This window comes from Bufo bufo, chromosome 10 (assembly GCF_905171765.1).
Source record: "Bufo bufo chromosome 10, aBufBuf1.1, whole genome shotgun sequence".
Classification (NCBI taxonomy): domain Eukaryota; kingdom Metazoa; phylum Chordata; class Amphibia; order Anura; family Bufonidae; genus Bufo; species Bufo bufo.
The window spans coordinates 106,371,420-106,392,892 of NC_053398.1; the positions used below are offsets into that span (position 1 = coordinate 106,371,420).

The 21,473-nt window shown below is 41.8% G+C and overlaps 1 protein-coding gene across 1 annotated transcript in view; it reads right to left on the bottom strand.

Annotated features, from left to right (window-relative positions):
- Positions 1 to 4,990: 4,990 nt before the first annotated feature.
- The window catches only part of IRX6 (iroquois homeobox 6), a 49,431-nt gene continuing 32,948 nt past the window's right edge, over positions 4,991 to 21,473 (bottom strand). The window contains exon 6 of the mRNA XM_040408942.1: positions 4,991 to 5,533. Coding sequence (XP_040264876.1) covers positions 4,991 to 5,533 — 543 coding nt within the window. The remainder of the gene's footprint in view (positions 5,534 to 21,473) is intronic.

Below are 21,473 nucleotides of genomic sequence, written 5' to 3' on the forward strand. Positions count from 1 at the left end.
TCTGCAGCTGCGCCACCAGATGCCGCCCTTGTCACAATTGGAGATACCAAGGCCTGCAATTCTGCAGCCTCGCCAACAGAGGTTTCCCTTGTCATGACTGGAGATGCCAAGGCCTGCAGTTTTGCAGCCTCGCCACTAGATGCCACCCTTCTTGCAACTGGAGCCGCCTCTGAGCCAGCACCGCGTTGCCCGAGTAAGTAACCATGCAAAGGGCCGCCATCTTGATCCCGCCGTCCTGCCGTTTCGACCTGCACATCTCTCCCCCGCTGGGCAAGGGAACCACGGCTTGGCCCCCCGCTGATCCAGTTCTCCATGGCGCCTGCATCTGAGGAGGGGGCATCCCGCAACCCCCTCCTAGGGTCCCACCTCACCACAGGATTCTTTCCGGCACGCAACCGCCTAGATGTCCTTCTACTCACTGTGGCACATGCCGGAGGGTCCCCGGAGGGGCTCCTTACCCGGCGCCGGACACTCGGGGTCAACTCAGGACTAAGGTGCGCCAGAGGCCTGGTCCTCCACAGCCGGTTTAAGGGGATTGCCGATGGCGCCGCATCCCCGGACCCCGGAAGCATGCCTTGAACCGAAGCCTGCAGCCATCCCGATCCTCTACATTCCGCTGCCACACGGAGCTGTGCCAGGATCGTTTCCACCTCAGACATTGTGGGACAAGATCAACGTCACAAGAGGTTCTGCAGCAGCTTAGACATGGGCTGCTGCCACACTGCTGTCCCTACAAAATGGCCCCTTTTCCCACCCTTGCTACCCCTTTAAAGCCCTAAGCACCCTCTCCATCACTATTCCTCCTCCTTAACCGCTTACGTCCCAGGCTCCCCTCCCTCCAAGCCCCAGTCATGCCAGGCCTCCATCCAGGCTTGCAGCCCTAATTCTGGCCTGTACTGGAGTAAAAAAGCATCATATGCATTTTGAGGCCCAATGTGGTGATTTACACCACTTGTTCTGACACATGTAAAGGCCTCGGGGTGAAATAATAAATGGAACCTCCGAGAATTTACACCCTTTTATTAAAAGGTGTAGTCAGAATTTCAACCTCACAGGTGTTTTGCAAAAGTTAATGCACACATCATATGGTGCAAAGTTAAAAAAATTGCAATGTTTCCACAGAAGTGATGAGTGAAATTTTGGAAAATTCAATTTGTCAGCTTCGCCAAACTTCGTCAAGAAATTTGATTTGTTCCAAATTACTTTGTCACAAATCCCTTTTCATTCTATGGAGCGGGTGCAATGACGGGGAATGGCAATCGAGCCCCCTACCATTATTTAACCCTTCAGATGCCATTTTCAGTGCTGATTGCAGCATCAATATAGTTGCATAGGGGATTAATCCAAGGTTTAAAAAAATATAATATTATACTCACCTCATCCACTTGATCATTTAGAGGCTATCCGCTCCGTCTTGATTGAAGAAAACCCACCAACCGTGCAGGAAAAATATTAACATATTTTATATAGTTTTTTTTTTTAAGGTTTTTGTACTTTTACAGAATTAAAGCATTTTAAAAAAAAAAGTTACATTTTTTTCCAGCAATGGTCTTGTGTGAGGGCTTTGTGTTTTCTGCAGGTAGAGGTTCCATTTTTGGGTACATAAGATTTTTTAATCGCTGGATGTTTTTGGGAGGCGAGGTGATAAAAAATGGCTGTTCTGGCATCATTTTTTTTCACAGCATTCATCTGATGGGGGCATATCATTGGACACTTTTATAGAGCAGGTCTTTACAAATGTGGCAATATCAAATAGTTAATTTTTTTTTAGTTTTACACAATAAAAGCATTTTTGGAAAAAAAAATCTGAAAACATAGAAAAGGATTCTTTACGGTAAGAGCAGTGAGACTATGGAACTCTCTGCTTGAGGAGGTAGTGATGGTGAGTACAATAAAAGAATTCAAAGGGGCTTGGATGAATTTATGGAGGGTAATAATATTACAGGCTACAGCTACTAGAGAGGGGTTGCTGATCCAGGGAGTTATCTGATTGCCTGATTGGAGTCTGGAATAAACTTTTCTCCCCTTAAGTGGGGAAAATTGGCTTGTACCTCACAGGTCAACTTGCAGTATAACAGGCCAAACTGGAATGACAAATGTCTTTTTTTGGCCTTATATACTATGTTACTATATACTATGTTACTATGTTTTTGTGTCACCATTTACTCAAAGCCATATTTTTTCACTTTTGTGGTGATGGTCTTATGAAGAGCTGTTTTTTTGTGGGATGAGGTGACATTTTCATTGGTTCCATTTTGTGGTACATATAGCTTTTTGTTTGCATGATATCATGTTTTTTGGGATACAAGGTGACCATAAAAAGGCTGTTCTGGCATAGCATTTACTTGTTGGGTTAGATCATGAGATATTTTTTATAGAGCAGGTCATTACTTGCATGGTAAAACCTAATGTGTCTTTTTTTTTACTTTTTTCTAGAAAATGGCTTGATGAGGAGAAGGGGGCTTTTTACACTTGAAACTTTTATATTTTGTTTTACAAAACTATATGTCTTTGACATTTTTTCAAGTCCCACTAGGGAACTTCAACTCTTGAGGGTCTGATGGTTGTTTCAGTGCAGTGTAATACATGCTGTATTGAAACTTTCAGTTTCACGCTGACGTTTTGCCTATAAGAACTGGCCTGGTGCTGGTCCTTATAGGCTTCCATAGCTGACAGACAAAAAAAACTTTGTTTCCAGGTGCAATTGCAACGTGCCTGTCCGCAGGAGAGAACACGTGATGTTAATGGTGGGCCGAAAGGGTACAACAGTTCATCGGGTACTCACGGTTAGCAGATGTCTCCCTGGGCCAGCAGTGCAGTGAAGGGGAGAACAACACTGGATTCTCCGGGGCACACGCCAGGTGGTGATTGAAGTGCCCTAGATGGTGATTGGGTTTCTGAGTGCTTGTGCGGCTGGGCCCCTGAATTAAGTAATGTCGTGAAGCCAGCACCTTGATGGTGCAAAATGTTGAGAGTGGCAGCAGCATGGAGATAGAAGAATGAGGCAGGTTCGAATCCAACTAAGAACTTTACTATAACCAGGTTCCTGATAACAGTTTACATCCAGTAATAAAACAGTCTCTGATACACATGCAGGTTGGATGTGATGAATCCCAGTAACAGGCTGTACTTGTAGTTATGTCTCAGGCTAGGGTAATTAGTTACGTACTCACTGATATCCAGCTCTTTGCCTTGCTTAAATCTCAGTAGAGGTAGTTCAAGTCTTAGTCTTCTACACACAAGTGATGCAACAGAAATCTTATCTGTCCTGAAAATAACGGTGAGGCTGCCGGAAGCTAATAAATCCTTCACCGAGATACGGCTATTGCGAAATTTTGTAAAATACACATATAGATTCTATATGTGTATTTTCCGAAATTTCGCAATAGTCGGAATTGCGATGCGAGTAATATAACACAAAATATTCGCATGAAGATTTCAACTTAGCACTACTATACTCCATATTCTAGCCTAATATGGAATATAGCAGTGCTAACTTAGCACAGCTATATTCCATATTAGGCTAGAATATGGAGTATAGCAGTGCTAAGTTGAAATCTTCATGCGAATATTTCGTGTTATATTAGTCGCATCGCAATTTCGACTTTTTCAAATGTTCTTAATATTGCTCTAACTTCGTCTTTTAGAAATTTCGTAATATTGCTCTAACTTCGTCTCTTATAATATTACGAATATTCTAAAAGATGAAGTTAGAGCAATATTACGAAATTTCGTAAAATACACATATAGATTGTAATTTAGCTAATATAGTGCTATAATCCCTTTTTTTTCCTGTAATTTTTTTTTGCCTCTTCTGAACTTAAGTTTTGTAAAATATGTACACTATTAAAAAATATTACTATAGCAGTATATTAGCTTAAATACAATCTATGTGTATTTTACGAAATTTCGTAATATTGCTCTAACTTCGTCTTTTAGAATATTACGAATATTCTAAAAGACGAAGTTAGAGCAATATTAAGAACATTTGCAAAAGTCGAAATTGCGATGCGAGTAATATAACACGAAATAGTCGCATGAAGATTTCAACTTAGCACAGCTATATTCCATATTAGGCTAGAATATGGAATATAGCAGTGCTAAGTTTAAATCTTCATGCGACTATTTCGTGTTATATTACTCGCATCGCAATTTCGACTTTTGCAAATGTTCTTAATATTGCTCTAACTTCGTCTTTTAGAATATTCGTAATATTCTAAGAGACGAAGTTAGAGCAATATTACGAAATTTCTTAAAATACACATATTAGCCTAGCCATAGTCATTAGCATAGGAACGTTGCCTTATACTATCAAGATAAATATTCGCAATATGCGAAAAAATAATTTCGCGATAATTGGAATAATTGCGAATATTCGATTTCGACGAATATAACACGAATATTCATGCGAATATTCGCGAAATATCGCGAAATCAAATATGGCACCTCCCGCTCATCACTATCTACCACTAGTGAAGAAGTCTTGAAGTTCACCTAAGACTCTGCTTTCTGATTGTAACTTGATCCAACTTTCTTTTTCAACTTGGGATTTTGGATCTGTTTGTTGTTGGAAGTGGAAGACTTCTTTACCTTTGGCGGTACTGATATCTTGTTTAGTGTTGATCACGAATATTCAAATTTTAATCGCCAATATCGGCACTTCGAGAATTCGCGAATATTTAGAATATGCCAAAATATATTCGGAATTGCGAATATTAGATTTTTTTTTAAATACCAGTTCATGCGAATTTTTATGCGAAAATGTTTATGCGAAAATGTTTATGCAAATTTATGCAATCAAGAAAATAATGCCTGGAGATCACGAATTCGCGAATTCTCGAATATTTGGTGAATATTCGCCCAAATATTCGCGAAATATCGCAAATTCGAATATTGCCCCTGCCGCTCATCACTAATCTTGTTGGACAAAATGTCGGTAAAAAGCGGGCATCTCTACTTCTTCCCATACGTCTATCTGTTCAGTAGGATCTTATTTGGTAGGCAGGCGACATAAGGCATCCACGTTTTCATTTGACTTGCCTGTTCTGTACTTGACAGTGAAATTGTAGTTGGCAAGACGTGAGGCCCATCTCTCCTCTAAGGCTCCTAACTCGGCTATGTTGAGATGCACCAGTGGGTTGTTATCAGTATAGGCCACAAATGGGGTTGCTGCGAGGTCGTCTTTAAATTTTTCAGTGACGGCCCACACAAGTGCTAGAAATTCTAACTTGAAGGCACTGTCATTTTGGTCATTTTTCTTAGCACCTCTAAGGGATCTGCTAGCATAAGCAATTACTCTCTCTTTACCTTCTTGCACTTGAGACAGGACAGTTCCGAAGCCTCTCTTACTGGCATCAGTGTAGAGATGGAATGGCTGTTGATAATCGGGATAGCCCAAGACAGGTGGTTCTGTCAACTTCTTCTTCAGGAGTTGGAAAGCGATATCTCTTTCTTTATTCCATTCAACCGGTATCTGGGATTTCTGGTACTTTTTAGGATGTCCTCTCAGGAGCTCTTGTATCGGTTCAGCAATCTGAGCGAAGTGAGGTATGAAAAGTCAGTAGTATCCTGCAAAACTAAGAAAACATCTCACCTCTTGACTATAATGACTATTGCAAGATGTTTTAAGTGATCCTCATAGTATTTTGAAAAGATGATTACATTATCCAGGTATAGCAGGACAGTTTCAAAGTTTTTGTGGCCTCCACCAGCACAGCCTGTGTTCCCTTAACTCCTTCCACACACATGGTTGATCACATGACTGTGACATCATCACAGGTCCTGTAACCACAAAGTAGTATTTAGTTCAGTCTCTGGAGCTGCTCCTGGTGAGGGAGATGTCTGTCAGGGGCGGGGCTTCTCAGAGGAGGGGCGGGGCTTCAACTAGGCAGAGGCCTACTGGGGATTTCACCGTCTCCTCGGTGGGCCATTCCGAGCCTGCAGATATGCAGCGTACAGAATTTCAGCATGCCTATGTCCATATAAAAAACACTGGTAGATTATTTAACAAACTACACAGTTTATTATTATAGATGCATCAGGTGGCCGAGAAGACTTCTGGGCCAGCCAGTATCCTCTTTCCTCAAGGATCTGTTTTCTCAAAATCGCTACACGGACCCCCATAATCAATTATCTTAAGCATCTTGGTGCTGCCTGCCGCTGTGGTAGCAGGTAGTATTTTCCTTTAGCCCTAGGCACCCCAGTCTGACAATGCCCCCACCGATATGATATTGATGACCTATCCTGAGGTTAATCATTAGTAGTAAAAAGCAGACAACCCCTATAAGTAATGTAATAGACAGACCTCAATTTCTGATATTTAAAGACTCTATAATGACAGGAAGCATTCTACAGGATTGGCTCTTCAGCATGGCTACATGAGGGATCGGTCATGTCAAACTAATTTAATCAGTTTCTATGAAGAGGTAAGTTCTAGACTTGACCGGGGTGAGTGAATGGATGTCATATATATGGGCTTCTCCAAAGTATTTGAGGACAGTATACTGTATATATACCACAGAGGACAGTATACTGTGTATATATACCACAGAGGACAGTATACTGCTACACGGGGATCTGGCTAGATTGGAGGCTTGGGCAGAGAATTGGCAAATTAACATTGACAAATGTAAGATAAGAAAGAAAATCCAGCACTGCTGTCTCTAATAAAACCGGATAATTAATTTAGAAGATTACATGTAGGAACAAACTTGACGTGTTTCGGGCTATACATACCTTTGTCAAAAGGTACGTATAGCCCGAAATGCACTACATTTGTTCCTGCGTGTAATCTTCTAAATAAAGTATCCCGTTTTATCAGAAATGGCAGTGCTGGATTTTCCTTCTCGTCTTCTGTTGGAGCTCCGCCTCACCGTGCACACCAGTCTAGAAGAAGTCAGCTGAGCCCTCCAGAGTTGAGCTGGTAACGTGGTTTACCCATTTTACTGACAAATCTAAAGTTATGCACATGGGAAGGAACAATGTAAGTCACCAGTACATACTAAATGGTAAAACACTGGGTAACACAGACATGGAAAAGGACTTAGGAAGTTCAGTGGACAGCAAACTAAGCTGTAGAAACCAGTGTCAGGCAACTGTTGCCAAGGCCAATAACATAATGGGTTGCATCAAAAGGGGCATAGATGCCCGTGATGAGAACATAGTCCTACCACTTTACTAATCACCAGTCAGACCACACATGGAGTACTGTGTACAGTTCTGGGCTCCTGTGAACAAGGCAGACATAGCAGAGCTGGAGAGGGTTCAGAGGAGGGCAACTAAAGTAATAACTGGAATGGGTGGACTACAGTACCCTGAAATATTATCAACATTAGAGTTATTCAGTTTAGAAAAAAAGACAACTGAGGGGAGATCTAATTACTATGTATAAATATATCAGGGGACAGTACAAAGATCTATCCCATCATCTATTTATCCCCAGGACTGTGACGAGGGGACATCCTCTGCATCTGGAGGAAAGGAGGTTTGTACACAAACATAGAAGAGGATTCTTTACGGTAAAAGCAGTGAGACTATGGAACTCTCTGCCTGAGGAGGTGGTGATGTTGAGTACAATAAAGGAATTCAAGAGGGGCCTGGATGTGTTTCTGGAGGGTAATAATATTACAGGCTATAGCTACTAGACAGGGGTCGTTGATCCAGTGAGTTATTATGATTGCCTGATTGGAGTCGGGAAGGAATTTTTTCCCACTAAAATTATGTTTTTTTGCCTTTCTCTGAATCAACATGCAGGATAACAGGCTGAACTGGATTGACGGATGTCTTTTTTCAGCCTTATAAACTATGTTACTATGTTACTATAAAAATCTGATAATGTGGATGAGGAACTTTTTTTTATTGCAATTTGTATTTAATTAAAATTTCTTCCACTTGATTAAAAAAAAAATTAAATTCGTCAGAAATCTGGGGCGTGGCCCATGTTCTGCATTGCCTGGGAGTGACTGGTGCACGTACACTGGGAAACTAGGTGCAGGGGGCCTATACTATGTTTTGCTAATGGAACCTATGAGATCTGTAAACGCCACTGAGCTGACAGTTTATTTCCAGGTAGATTAACAGAGGAATAACACAATGAAAAGTAGACAGCACGTGCCAGACTTGTTATGTTTAGGAGGAATGTGAGTATTTACTCGAACAGATCTGTCAGGAGAAGTGACAAGTTTACTAGTCTTTATGGCTTGTTTTAATACACTGATACAACTGAACATTGATTTTCATATGTTAAATTAGAAAACAAATTCCTATACACAGGTTAATAAGGTAATGAAATGTTAACGTTAGTGTTTCCATTTGTATTTTTCTAAAATGTAATTTCTAGCCACCGGCTTTTGCCATCTGCGTTTGCCCAAGACAACATGAGTGAAACACTAAGATTACATTCATATTTAATATAGACACATATCTGTTTGTTCCTTGCAGATTATTTTTTCAGAAATGATTAAAGCAATGCTTAAACTCCTTGGTGTATTTTTAAGGATAGAAGCATATTAAGGTGACCTGCTGTGCCTCTTTTAAGGATGGCATTTTCCTCCCCTTTATTAAAGGTCAACTGACTTTAGATTATCCAGGCAGCTCAAGTGCGAATGCAATCTGTCATACAGACCAGATATGTATTGCAAATCTAGCAAAATATAATCTTTAGGAATCATATTCTGAATACTGTTTTGATTAAAAATAGGAGCTTGGATTGGTTCTAAACTAATATGTTAAGAAATGGCTCTAGGAGATTGAATTAACCCCATCAGGTCTGGCTACCTCCAGCAAACCTCCCAAAATTGATAACTAAACAAACGGCACAAACCCACACATGAAAGATGGAAACCTATTCTTTTCCTCTACAGTCATATAGCATTGCGTGTCAAAGATCAATATTTGTGATTTCCTATGAGCTCAACACTAACTCCTGCAATGTCTTAGATGCCACACAAAAAAAATTTGCTCGGCCTACATGTGCAATGCAACTCTATTCTGTTTTCACATCATAAAAATAGTTTCCATATATAAAATAGTTCAAAAAGTCTTTAAGTAGCGGACGTCCAAAAATGTATGAGCTTATTTAGATCCTGTATTTTTCATCCTTGCAAAAAGCTGATTTCCAAGGCCATATTACTGATTTATGATTTTTTAATGGAATGTAGGTCATTGGGGCAAGCCCTAATCACACAACTGCCAACAGAATTGCACCGAGATATATGATGGCACCAGTAAATGGGTCAATCAAAGGGCACATTATGATTTTGGGAAGATTTTTTTTTGTCTTTGTAATATGCACAATGCCATCTTTTCATGTTCTCAAAATTGTCATTGTCAGAAGTAATTAAGAGAACATCAATGGTCCAGAAATTCCTAAGGTTGTAGAATACATGATGCTAAATAATGACAACACGTTGAACTGCGTTCTTTAACTAGATGTAATGAAGTGTGCACGCTGCCTTCCCATTAACATTTGAACTCCACTCGACCAGCATATAAAGTTTATTTTGTAAATTTCCCACCACATAATGAGATGCCTAAATCAGTAGTACAAAGTACATCATGTCTTATGCTGGTTAGCCAAAGAAAAGACAAAAGAAGGGAAATGTAGTGTTTACATGTACTAATTAGAAGACAACAAAATGATGGAGTTTTGTCTCTTTCTGATAGAATGCTGAAGGCGTATGGGATTTTATTGGTCCTATTGACCATGGGGAAAAATATGGAGATGGGATGCTGAAAACAGAGCTCAACTTTATTGGCAACAGGCTTCACACACTTTGATACCTCACAACAGGGCTTAAACGTTACAAATAGTCTCTTAATTGGAGGTGGTGGCGGTAGTTGCCGTATATTTCATGCCCCAGCCGCTTAATGGCTATCACAGTCCTCATCTAACTCCTGTCTGTCAATTCCGGGTAGCTAATGTGGCTTTTGCAGAGCTTGTTGGTGATAGCCCTTCCACTCCAGGCTGCTTGCGGCAACCTGACTTCTCACTCCCCTTTTCTTTCTTCACATCCCCACCCTTACCTTGGTTGAATTTGATGGATGGATGCCTTTTTTCAACTGTACTACATAGCTTGGTGGGAATGAGAGTCACATGGAAGCACTCACTGGACTCCTATGATGGGGAGCCAAAACAATTCCTCTCCCTTCCCATACTGATATGATGTCTAGAAAATGCCAATCTCTACACTTAAGCTCTACCCTGGTGGGGAATGCAGCACCCCTGCACTCTCACACTCCCACATGGTATGGCCACTAGTGTTGAGCGCGAATATTCGAATCACGAATTTTAATCGTGAATATCGCCACTTCGAAAATTCGCTAATATTTAGAATATAGTGCTTTATATTCGTGAATAGTGTTGAATATTCTAATAGCAAATTTATCGTAAATTTATTGCGAATATATTACATTGCCGATTTTTGCAATCAAGTAAACAATGACTCGAGATCACGAATTCTCGAATTAGCGAATTTATGGCAAATATTCGGCCAAAAATTCGCTCAATATCGTGGATTTGAATATTGTCTATGCCACTCATCACTAGCCACTAGCATCTCCATTAAAAATGCTGTTTGTGGCCAAACAATTCACCCAGCACCATGCTGGTCACAGTGTCAGGCAACCAACACAAATGGCCACCTCTTCCCTCTTACATATAATGAAAGAAAGTGACAATTCCCATAATAAGGCCTGCAAAACGTTCTCGCAACACACAACCTGTGGACAACCGGCAATGACACCTCCAACTCCTTACAGCCGATAGAACTGAAACTTTCCCTGTGCTACGAAGCATTATAGGAGATTTAGCCTGGGACAACATGGCAATTTTGGGAGCAACACATCACATTATAATGAAAGTGAACAGGGTCGAGTTATTACCTACCAATTGACGTAACCCCAACATGTGTCACCAGAAATCCACCAGGTTTGGATGAGACTCAGCATGGAAGGTGGAATGTGATAAGACCACAGAGCTCAGCTTCTCTCCTTTGATCATATAGTGCTCTCAATAGGGAGAAAGCACTTCACAGAAAAATTTGGTTCAAAATCTATCCACATTTTCAGCCATTACCAAATCCTGTGGCTCCATGTTCAATAACATTATGGTTTGGACTCCGTGACCACATGTTCTCCTTCCTAGAGTAAATGAATCTAGTTTTGATAACCTTTCTTCATAACTGAGATGTTCCATACATTGCATTAAGTTGTTTTCCCTTCTTTGAACTTCATTTAGGTCTCTGGACAACATTTTTATGGACTAGTACAAAACACTGCACTGTATTCTCAAAATGTGGAGCCACCAGTGCTAAGTTGTATACTCCCCTAATTGTGATCCATTCAGGGCATACATAGCGCATTTTTTTTTTGTCCCAAAATGTATACCCTTACACTTATCAACACTGAACCTCGTCTGCCATTTTGTTGCCCATTTGGCCAACCTGTAGGGATAAAATATACCATGTGATTGGCAGATGCGAACACTAATACGTCATTTCGAGAAGAGAGCATCACTTTTTCAGATCATGTAACGGGGGTAATTTATTAGGATGAAGCTTCATACAGATGTAGCCAGCATTATCTTGACTCAAGGCATGGCAGAATGATCACATTAGGTTATGGCTACATGGCGACATTGGTCGCATGACATGTGTCATGGCCAGGATAGCAGAGTAGCAATGATGCCATAGCACTGCTGGATTTTATATGACTCACGCAACGATCCCATTCATTTCTATGAGATCACTACTACTCTTCTACCCTGGCCACGACACGTTGTGCGACCAGTGTCTCCGTGTAGCTATACCCCCCTACACGGCAATTTGCTGTATGCTGATATTAAGGTGTTAGGCCTGTCTAGGTACAGTTGGCTACGTCTGTACACCAGTCTTAAAAAGATGGGCGCTGCAGTAAAATGCACCAAATTTATATTAAAGGGGTTCTTTATACATTTAGCACATCTTCTGGGAGTCCATGCGTCAGAAAATCAAATCTACACCAGCAATTTACATCAGGTTCTGTCTTAGGCCTCAAGCAAACGACTGTGTCCATTTTGCTGTCCACAAACCATGGATCCTCAAAATACAGATACTGACCATGTCCATGCCACAATTTTCTCACTCCCTTCACTAGAATTTGACAAGAATAGGACATGTTCTATAATTTGTGGAATGGCCACACAGATGTGGACAGCACATGGATAACATCAATGTATGGGTCCTCCTACAATCAGCCAAAAATATTGATTGTATGTGGACCAAAATTATAGTTTGTGCGAATGAAGCCTTATTTATAGTAAATTTGTTGAGTAGTCGGAGGTCCTGCCCCTCCTGCTAAGCTCCGTAACCTTCTTTTTTTTCAAATGCGGCAAATTTTTCATCACTTTTCATCAAAAATTAATTTCACTTTTCATCAAAAATTATTACTTTTGTACGGCATAAAACCAATGTACTTCCCTTCATAAATTGGACAAAAATAAAATGATATAATTAGAAATTCGTAAAAGCTCACAACCTTGATGATACGACAGAAGGACTTTACTAAACCACACATTAGTAAAATAATTGACTGTAAGCCATTGCATTGTTGTATGTGCGTACCACATAACCTCAGATAATCTCACCAGGGTTGGTTATTGCTATTACTGTCCCCTGAGTAAAAATGTCTGATTAAGGAGATTTCTAATGCGGCTGCACTAAGCTGCTTATTCTTACATCTTCAGTTTGATGTTCATCTAATGTCTACATTTCCCTTGCTTTAGAGTACATTCACATGGAGCAGGTGAGGTACAGTTGACGGTGGGTTCACATATGCGTTGTATATTCCATTATACCGTTTCGTTATAATGGAATATAACGCAATTTAAGGACGGAATGCGAAAAGGAACCTTTTAGAGGCATTCCGTCTTAATGGAGTTCTATGGGCACAAATAGAGGTTCTGTCTTGTTCCGTTTTGTAAGACGAAAAAAAAAAGTCCTGTCGACAGGACTGTTGCCAGTGTTCTACATGGTTGCAGTTTTTACAGGTGAAATAAACTGCCACAGCAAAATCCACAGCAAAATCACATGGAATTTTTTTCAATGCAGATTTAATTACCATTAAATGACCCATGGTCATCTTCAAAACTACCAGGAATGTACATGATGAGAACCACAATTCTTTATAACCCTGTGCATTCTTCTTTTGGCACTAATTCTTGTCCAGTCTGCTGCCTATGTCCGATAGATGATGTAACACTATTGCCAACCTATGGAATACTGCTGCATAGGGCCCAGCCTCGCCCCTCTCCTGTGCTCTTCTGTGCTGTGGTGTGCCAACATCCTGCTCACAGTTTGGAATTGTCTGTAAAACGTGTGGTTTTAATAGATAGCATCTGCCTTCATCTTCCTCTCTGTAACCACTTAAATGCTAGGGTGAGCATTGGCTGTGGCATTTAAGGGGTTCAATTGTAGCTATCTCCAATACCAGCAGCGAGAGCAGAGTTCTAACTATGTAATGCAGCTGGCACCCACAAGTGATAGCATGGGAATGACTCCTGTGTTCATGCCATCTCAGTGGCATATATACAGGTGAAACCCGAAAAATTAGACTATTGTGCAAAAGTCCATATATTTCAGTAATGCAAATTAAAAGGAATTGCATTAATGCAGCTTAAAATTTGAATTTTGTGAAAAGGTTCAATATTCTAGGCTCAAAGCGTCACACTCTAGTCAGCTAATTAATCCATACCCCCTGAGCAAAGGGCACCTGAGATTGTGACTTTGGGGTTTCATAAGCTGTAAGCCATAATCATCCAAATTATAGCAAATAAAGGCTTGAAATATCTCGCTTTGCATGTAATGAGTTTATCTCATATATTAGTTTCACCTTTTAAGTTGCATTACTGAAATAAATGAACTTTGCACGATATTCAAATTTTTCGAGTTTCACCTGTATGTATTGTGCTGTCCACTATCGATCTACTTGCGCCGCCATACATGTATGGCAGGGTGAGGGAAGGGGTTAAAGGGGTTGTGCAGTGCAAAGATAGGTCATCAATATCAGCACCCCCACCGATCAGCATGCGAGCGCAGCTTCTACTTAAAAATTACCTGTGTGCCGTCTCCTTTTCTGCAGTGGTGCCATGCAATTGCAACTGTTCATCCCGCTGACTTCATTCCATTAGCATCTACTGTACAAGTGAGATGACACACAGGTAATTTTACAGTGGAGGCAATGTTCGCATGAGTGCCGCTACCTCTTCAAGCAGGTGCCGTGAGTCAGACCAATTTTATATTAATGACCTATCCTGACTCTAGGTCATCAACATCTTCACACTGCACAACCCAATTCAAATAAGCATTCAGATAGTGTAATAGCACCAACCAAAGGTTGCTGACAGCAACAGATCTCTCTCCCTTCCTTAGTCTGAGTAAATGACAAAATTCATGGATCCTGACATGTTCAACCAATTTAATTGCTTTTATATAAATTGTATCAAATATACAACTGACGATACATTGTATATCCACGTGTGCCTTAAAGAGTCCAACAATCATGTATACAAAACCACGTGCAACAGTTCTCATGAGTAAATTTGATCTAACTCAGTATTATTAGGGAAGTAACATGCCATGTACGCCAACGATGCACACACAATACCGTAAATAGAGGAGTACCAGCAACACTGTCTCAGCAGCATACTTATCAGCTAGCTATAGATTCTCCTGTGTGCAGAACACAGTACTTACATCACTAGACCCCCATACACATGAGATAGTGTGCATTTAGGGGGCATTTATCAAAGGCTGGCGTTACAAGATATGCCCTGAACTGCTGGAAGATGAGCTTAATTTATGACAAGTAGGGTTGAGAGAACCCGAACTGTAAAGTTTGGGTTCATACCGAACTTTAGGATTTTTGGACCCCAAACCCGAACATTTCCGTAAAAGTTTGGGTTCGGGTTCGGTGTTCGGCGCTTTCTTAGCAGAGCAGCCAATCAATAAGCGGTTAACTGTCTGACCTTAGAAGCCATCACAGCCATGCCTACTAATGGCATGGCTGTGATTGGCCAGAGCAGCATGTGACCCAGGCTCTATATAAGCTTGAGTCACGTAGCGCTGCACGTCACTCTGCTGTTACAAGTGTTGGGAGAGGATGCTGCTGGACTGGTGATTTCAGGGAGAGAATACAGTTGAGCGGACACCTGGATGTTCGGGTTCGACGGGTTTGGCTGAACTTCAGAAAAAAGTTTGAGTTCGGGACCCGAACTTGACCCCGAACCCGAACCCCATTGAAGTCAATGGGGACCCGAACTTTTGAGCACTAAAATGGCTCTAAAAAGGTCATGGAAAGGGCTAGAGGGCTGCAAATGTCGTCAAAATATGGTTAAAAGCATGGCAAGTGCTCTTGTCACCGCCAGTTCTGTGAGAAGGTCTGGCAGACGTTCTTCTCTACCTCTTGTATGATGTTCTTTGTTTTGGTTTCACTTTCTCATCTCCTTTCCTTCTGCCAGGTGTCACTAATTTAGACTAACCGTCTTCCTTTATATTCCCTCCCATACTGCCTCACTTTGCGGTTTATACTACTTCCTGGATGAAGTGTTCACTGCTGGAGGCTGCTTCTGCTGTTTGCTCAGATAAGTCCTTTACTTTATTGTGTTTCCTTGCTGGCTTGATTCTAGGTGACTCTGACTCCGTCCGTATTAAGTGCAGGGAGCCGGTGGTCTGGTCCCCTCACTATTATAGGGTTTTAAGGTGTCACACAGACTTAGGTACGTGGGCATGCAATCGTCTACCATCGAGACCCTTGCATGTGCATATCAGTCAGGGAGTTTGGGATCAAGCCAGTCGCTCGTTTATTCATAAGTTCCAGCTATCTGCAAATTTCACCCATGACATTATAAACCGCCATAACCGTCTTAAGCATGGATCTGGTTTCAGCCTTGATTGACCGCATGCAAGGTCTTTCGCTGGAGGTAGCAGATCTCCGTAAAACTGTGTCTCAGTTTCAGGTGACCGGTTCTGCTGGCGTTTATGGAGTTTCTTCAATATATGAGAGAGAATCTAAATCGCACATCCTCATTACTTTGCTTTTGATATAACAACTGTTTTAAATTTCAGCATGATAAAACATGGCTATACAGCACTATTATCAATCTATTGCTATGCACTATTAGGAGGCATTAGTATACAGTTTGATCAAAGAGCATAGGCCCACTTACCACAACAAGGTTGCCTCTTCAAACGGGGACCTACTCTAACTTTGGCGCGGCACTGTGCGGCGACTATCGTGCCCCCACACCGCTCCAGCAGGCAATGGGACCCAGCAGCCACACAGCGCCTTCACTGTGCGGCAAAGCCACCTAGGCCCTGCTGAAATTTTTGGGGGCACGATAGTCGCCGCACAGTGCCGCGATAGTGGGGGCACGATATTCGCTGCACAGTGCCGCGCCAAAGTTAAAGTAGGTCCCCACTTGAAGAGGCAACCTTGTCGTGGTAAGTGGGCCTATGCTCTTTGATCAAACTGTATACTAATGCCTCCTAATAGTGCATAGCAATAGATTGATAATAGTGCTGTATAGCCATGTTTTATCATGCTGACATTTAAAACAGTTGTTATATCAAAAGCTCTCTCACATATTGAAATTGTTCATGGAGTTTGTTCCGAGCCTAAGATCTCGCTTCCGGATACGTTCTCCGGGGGTAGTGAGAATTTTGTTCGCTTTAGAGAGGCTTGCAAACTCCATTTTCGCCTACTTCGCCATTCCTCTGGTGATGAGGAGCAGAGGGTGGGGATCATCATCTCACTGCTCAGGGATAACGCTCAGTCTTGGGCCTTTTCGCTGCCGATGGGGGCACGGCCCCTCCGATCGGTGGATGAATTTTTTGTAGCCCTGGGGCAGATATATGATGACCCGGATCGTATTGCTCTGGCTGAATCTAAACTGCGTTTTTTATGCCAGGGTAAACAGTCCGCAGAGATATATTGTTCTGAATTTCGGAGATGGGCAGCTGATACTGGTTGGAATGATGATGCACTCCGAAGTCAATTTTGCCATGGTCTTTCAGAAAGATTGAAAGATGCATTCGCTTTTCATAAGAGACCAGCGTCGTTAGAGTCAGTCATGTCTCTAGCTGTTCGTATTGACAGGCGTCTTAGAGAGAGAGGAGACTACTCTTTCCTGTCATATTCAGCCCAAGGACCGTGGGGCTGTCTCATTCAGTGCGCAGGGGTCTCAGTCTGTCTCAATCCCCTCTGAGGAGGAGGCCATGCAGCTGGGTTTGCTTGCCTCTGATAGTAGAGGATTCAGCTCTCAGAGTAGGTTTGTTTCTGTTGTGGGGTATAAATCATTTAGCTAATGTTTGCCCCTCTAGGAGATTCATGAAGTTTTCTGAGGGTAATATAAACAAAACAAAAAAAAAAAACTGTAAAACCTTTCCATTTGCTACTATTGGCAAGGTTGATGTGGAAATTGAAGGTTTGCCGTTTGTTTGTAGTTCCCGTTTTCTCCTACCTGCCAGGGTGGCGCTAGACAGCAAGAACATTGTTTGTGAGATTTTTGTAGATAGTGGAGCAGCTGTCAATCTCATTGATAATCAATTTGCAACAACGCATGGTTTCCAGGTATGCACTTTGGAAAAGGATATACCTGTTTTTGCTATCGATTCCGCTCCACTTTCTCAAAGATCGTTAAAGGGCATAGTTCACAATATCCGTTTGACTGTGGGTGACGCTCATGTTGAGGATATGTCATGTTTCGTCTTAAGCGGATTACCTACTTCTCTAGTGTTGGGGCTACCCTGGCTCACTAAACATAACCCCACTATTGATTGGCAAGCAAGGCAAATAAATGGTTGGAGTGAGTTTTGCAGAGAGAATTGCCTCACGGCATCTCTTTCAGAGGTTTCTACCAAGACTGTGCCATCTTTTCTCTCTGAATTTTCGGATGTGTTTTCCGAGAGTGGTGTCCAGGAGTTGCCCCCTCACCGGGAGTACGACTGCCCTATTAATCTCATCCCAAGCTGCCAAAATCACGACTATACAATCTCTCCAAACCTGAAAGGGTCGCTATGCGTACTTATATCTCTGAGAGCCTGAGAAAGGGACACATCCGACCATCGAAGTCACCTGTTGCCGCTGTTTTGTTTTTTTTTGTTAAAAAAAAAAATGGTTCTTTAAGACCTTGTCTGGATTTCAGGGAGCTGAACCGTATCACGATTCGTGACCCATATCCGCTTCCTCTGATCCCGGACCTGTTTAACCAGATTGTTGGGGCTAAAGTTTTTTCTAAGTTGGATTTAAGAGGGGCATACAACCTGGTCAGGGTCAGGGAAGGGGACGAATGGAAGACGGCCTTCAATACCCCTGAGGGTCATTTCGAGAATTTGGTTATGCCCTTTGGTTTGATGAATGCTCCAGCCGTCTTCCAACATTTTGTGAATAGCATTTTTTATCATTTAATGGGGAAATTTGTACTGGTGTATCTAGATGACATTTAGATTTTTTCTCCTGATTTCAAGGCTCATCGGGACCACCTATGTCAGGTCTTGCTGATTCTGCGGGAGAATAAATTGTACGCTAAACTGGAAAAATGTGTGTTTGCGGTTCCGGAGATTCAATGCAGCAGGAGACGCTGGCATTGAATAAGGGATGCAGGCGCACTGCGAGTGAGGGTGCCGGGCAAGTTATCCGGCGCACGCGCAGAAGGTACAAGTGAGTTCAATGCCAGGGTCTCCTGCTGCATTGAACTCACTTGCACCTTCTGCGCGTGCGCCGGATAACTTGCCCGGCACCCTCACTCGCAGTGCGCCTGCGTCCCTTATTCAATGCCAGCGTCTCCTGCTGCGCCTGCGTCGGCTCGGGAGGATCGGGGACTGTAAAAGCCGCCCAGCCAATGAATAATAATGAGCTGGGCGGCGCTAGGAAGCGACAGTTGAGGCGCGGCTGGGCACGGAGGTAGGAGTAAAAAAGCCCCTTGTGCATAAAGGAAGCTGATTGACAGATGATTATAAAGTTGTTTTTACATGGTTTAAAATGCATACAGGGGGTACACTTATGTGATTGTAATACACTTTAATAGACCTATGACTGCATAGGAATAACTTAATATGTTTATCGGGCCTGTCAGTGTCCCTTTAAAGGGGTTGTGTCACTTCAGCAAATAGCATTTATCATGTAGAGAAAGTTAATACAAGGCACATATAATGTAATTGTGATTGTCCATATTGCCTCCTTTGTTGGGTAGATTCATTTTTCCAATACACTGTTCACTGCTCATTTCAAATGGTTACAAATAGAGACAAGCAAATTTTTTAAAAATTCGATTCGCCGGTTCGCCGAATTTTTCGGGAAAAATTTGGTTCGATCTGAATATATTTGCGGTGAATTACGTTAAAAAAATGTCTATTTCCTGGCTGCTAAAAGTCTTTATAGTAACACGCATAGGGAGTCTGCTTTGGCAGTGAAATAATACTGTGAGTCCGTATGACATGCAGATGACAGGCGTTACTCCTAGAATCACTGCACACTTTACTTATTTGGGCAGTCACAGGGCTAAAACGGACCAAATAACTCAAGTATGAACTCAGCCTTACAGGTCAATGTTAGCACCAAGAAGAAGCGCACTCCTTTTACACGGTCATCAGCTGATTCCACATAGATGTCTACAGAACCTGTTATAAAAGTAGAGCCGCCCCCTGACAGAGTGGAGAGGGTGTCAGCAGTAAGTTTGTGTTGACGTCACTGATTATTTTGCCCTTCCTTTGATCCGTCAGAACAATAACCCCCAAAAAACGGATCCTGTCTGTTGAGCATTTGCCTTCACTCGGTCAGCATTTGGTCAGTAATCCATCAGTATTGCTAATGCCAAAAAAACAGGAGTGGATCCAAAACAGAGATGACACGTGAACCGAATATTTGCATGGATTCTGTGTTTTTTGTACCCACTCCTGCTTTTGGCTACCAAATCACAAGCCAATTCTGATGGTACTATACAGGCCTTACAGCTGCTACACAGAGAGGATCCGTTGTGCGTCTCATTTTTCAATCCTTCTGACAGATCAGAAGAAGGGTCAAATAAATGATGATGTCAGGCAAGCCAAAAAGGCTATATTGTGGCCCAGTCATGAAGTGGAGAGGGTGGGAACAGCATGAGAAGTCCACAGAGTGGCCCTATGACATAGTGGTGAGGTGGAAGCAGCATGAGGAGACCACAGAGTCGCCCAGTGACAGAGTCTGGAGGTGGTGGCAGCATGAGGCGGCCACAGAGTGGAACAATGACAGAGCGTGGAGGTGGCAGCAGCATTTATCAACTTTATAAAGTGTTGCTTATAACACGATTAAATAATACACGTTCTCCAACACAAAAGGCTTGGCAAATTGATTGTCGTGGAATTTCCCTCGAAGATTGGGATAATATATTAGTGAATTTAAGTCTACTTTCTTATAATTTTAATCAAGTTTTAGTTCAATTTAATATTAAATATTTAATACATTTAATAAAAAAAATTAAATGTTGCCTAAGACAGGAGAGAATTGGCCAGTCTTCTGTTTAGTCGACGACGTGGTTGCAATGGAGAAAGCATTCCAAAAAACTATTTCTCTCCACCTGGAGACGAATCCTGTCAAGATGCAAGTGCGGTATCGGCTGCTCATCGAGCCAGATACTTTTGTGGGAACCTGCCTGGCATGAGCAGGCCTCTAGTAGCTACACACAATGAGAAGACAAAGCTTCAAGATTGCTTGGAACCCAGAAGAGTTGCGAAGTTCATCAAGTCTGTATCATATAAAGAATTTCACCACTAAGTAATTTGGTCCATACCGCAAAAGGAGGAATACAATCACCCACAAATGTGACGAAAAAAAGCCAGTTTCATATAACAAATTTCACCACTACGTAATTTGGCCCATACCGCAAAAGGAGGTGTACAATCACCCATCAATTTGACGAAAAAAAGCCTCTTTCATATAACAAATTTCACCACTATTTAATTCGGCCCATACCGCAAAAGGAGGTGTACAATCACCCATACATTTTCTGAAAAACAGCCAGTGTCACATTAAGAATTTTACCACTAAGTAATTTGGTCCATAACGGAAAAGGAGGTGTACAATCACTCATAAATTTGACAAAAAAAAGCCAGTTTCATATAACAAATTTTACCACTATGTAATTCGGCCCATACCCCAAAAGTAGGTGTACAGTCACCCATGATTTTTCCCAAAAAAAAGCCTGCTTCACAGAAAAAATTTCACCGCAAAAAGGCCTTTACCACATATAACTGCACCACTGAATGGCAAGCAGGTCTACATTTTTTCAACTTTTACACTACACAAGGCTTATAAACAGATAAATGCAATGATGAATGGCGAATATAATTTTTTTTCTTCCACTTATACACAGCAAACTGGGCTTCCGAATATATCACTGCACCGCTGAGCGGCAATTAGGCCCTAATTTTTTCCCACTTTTACACAAAAGGCTTTTCAACGGA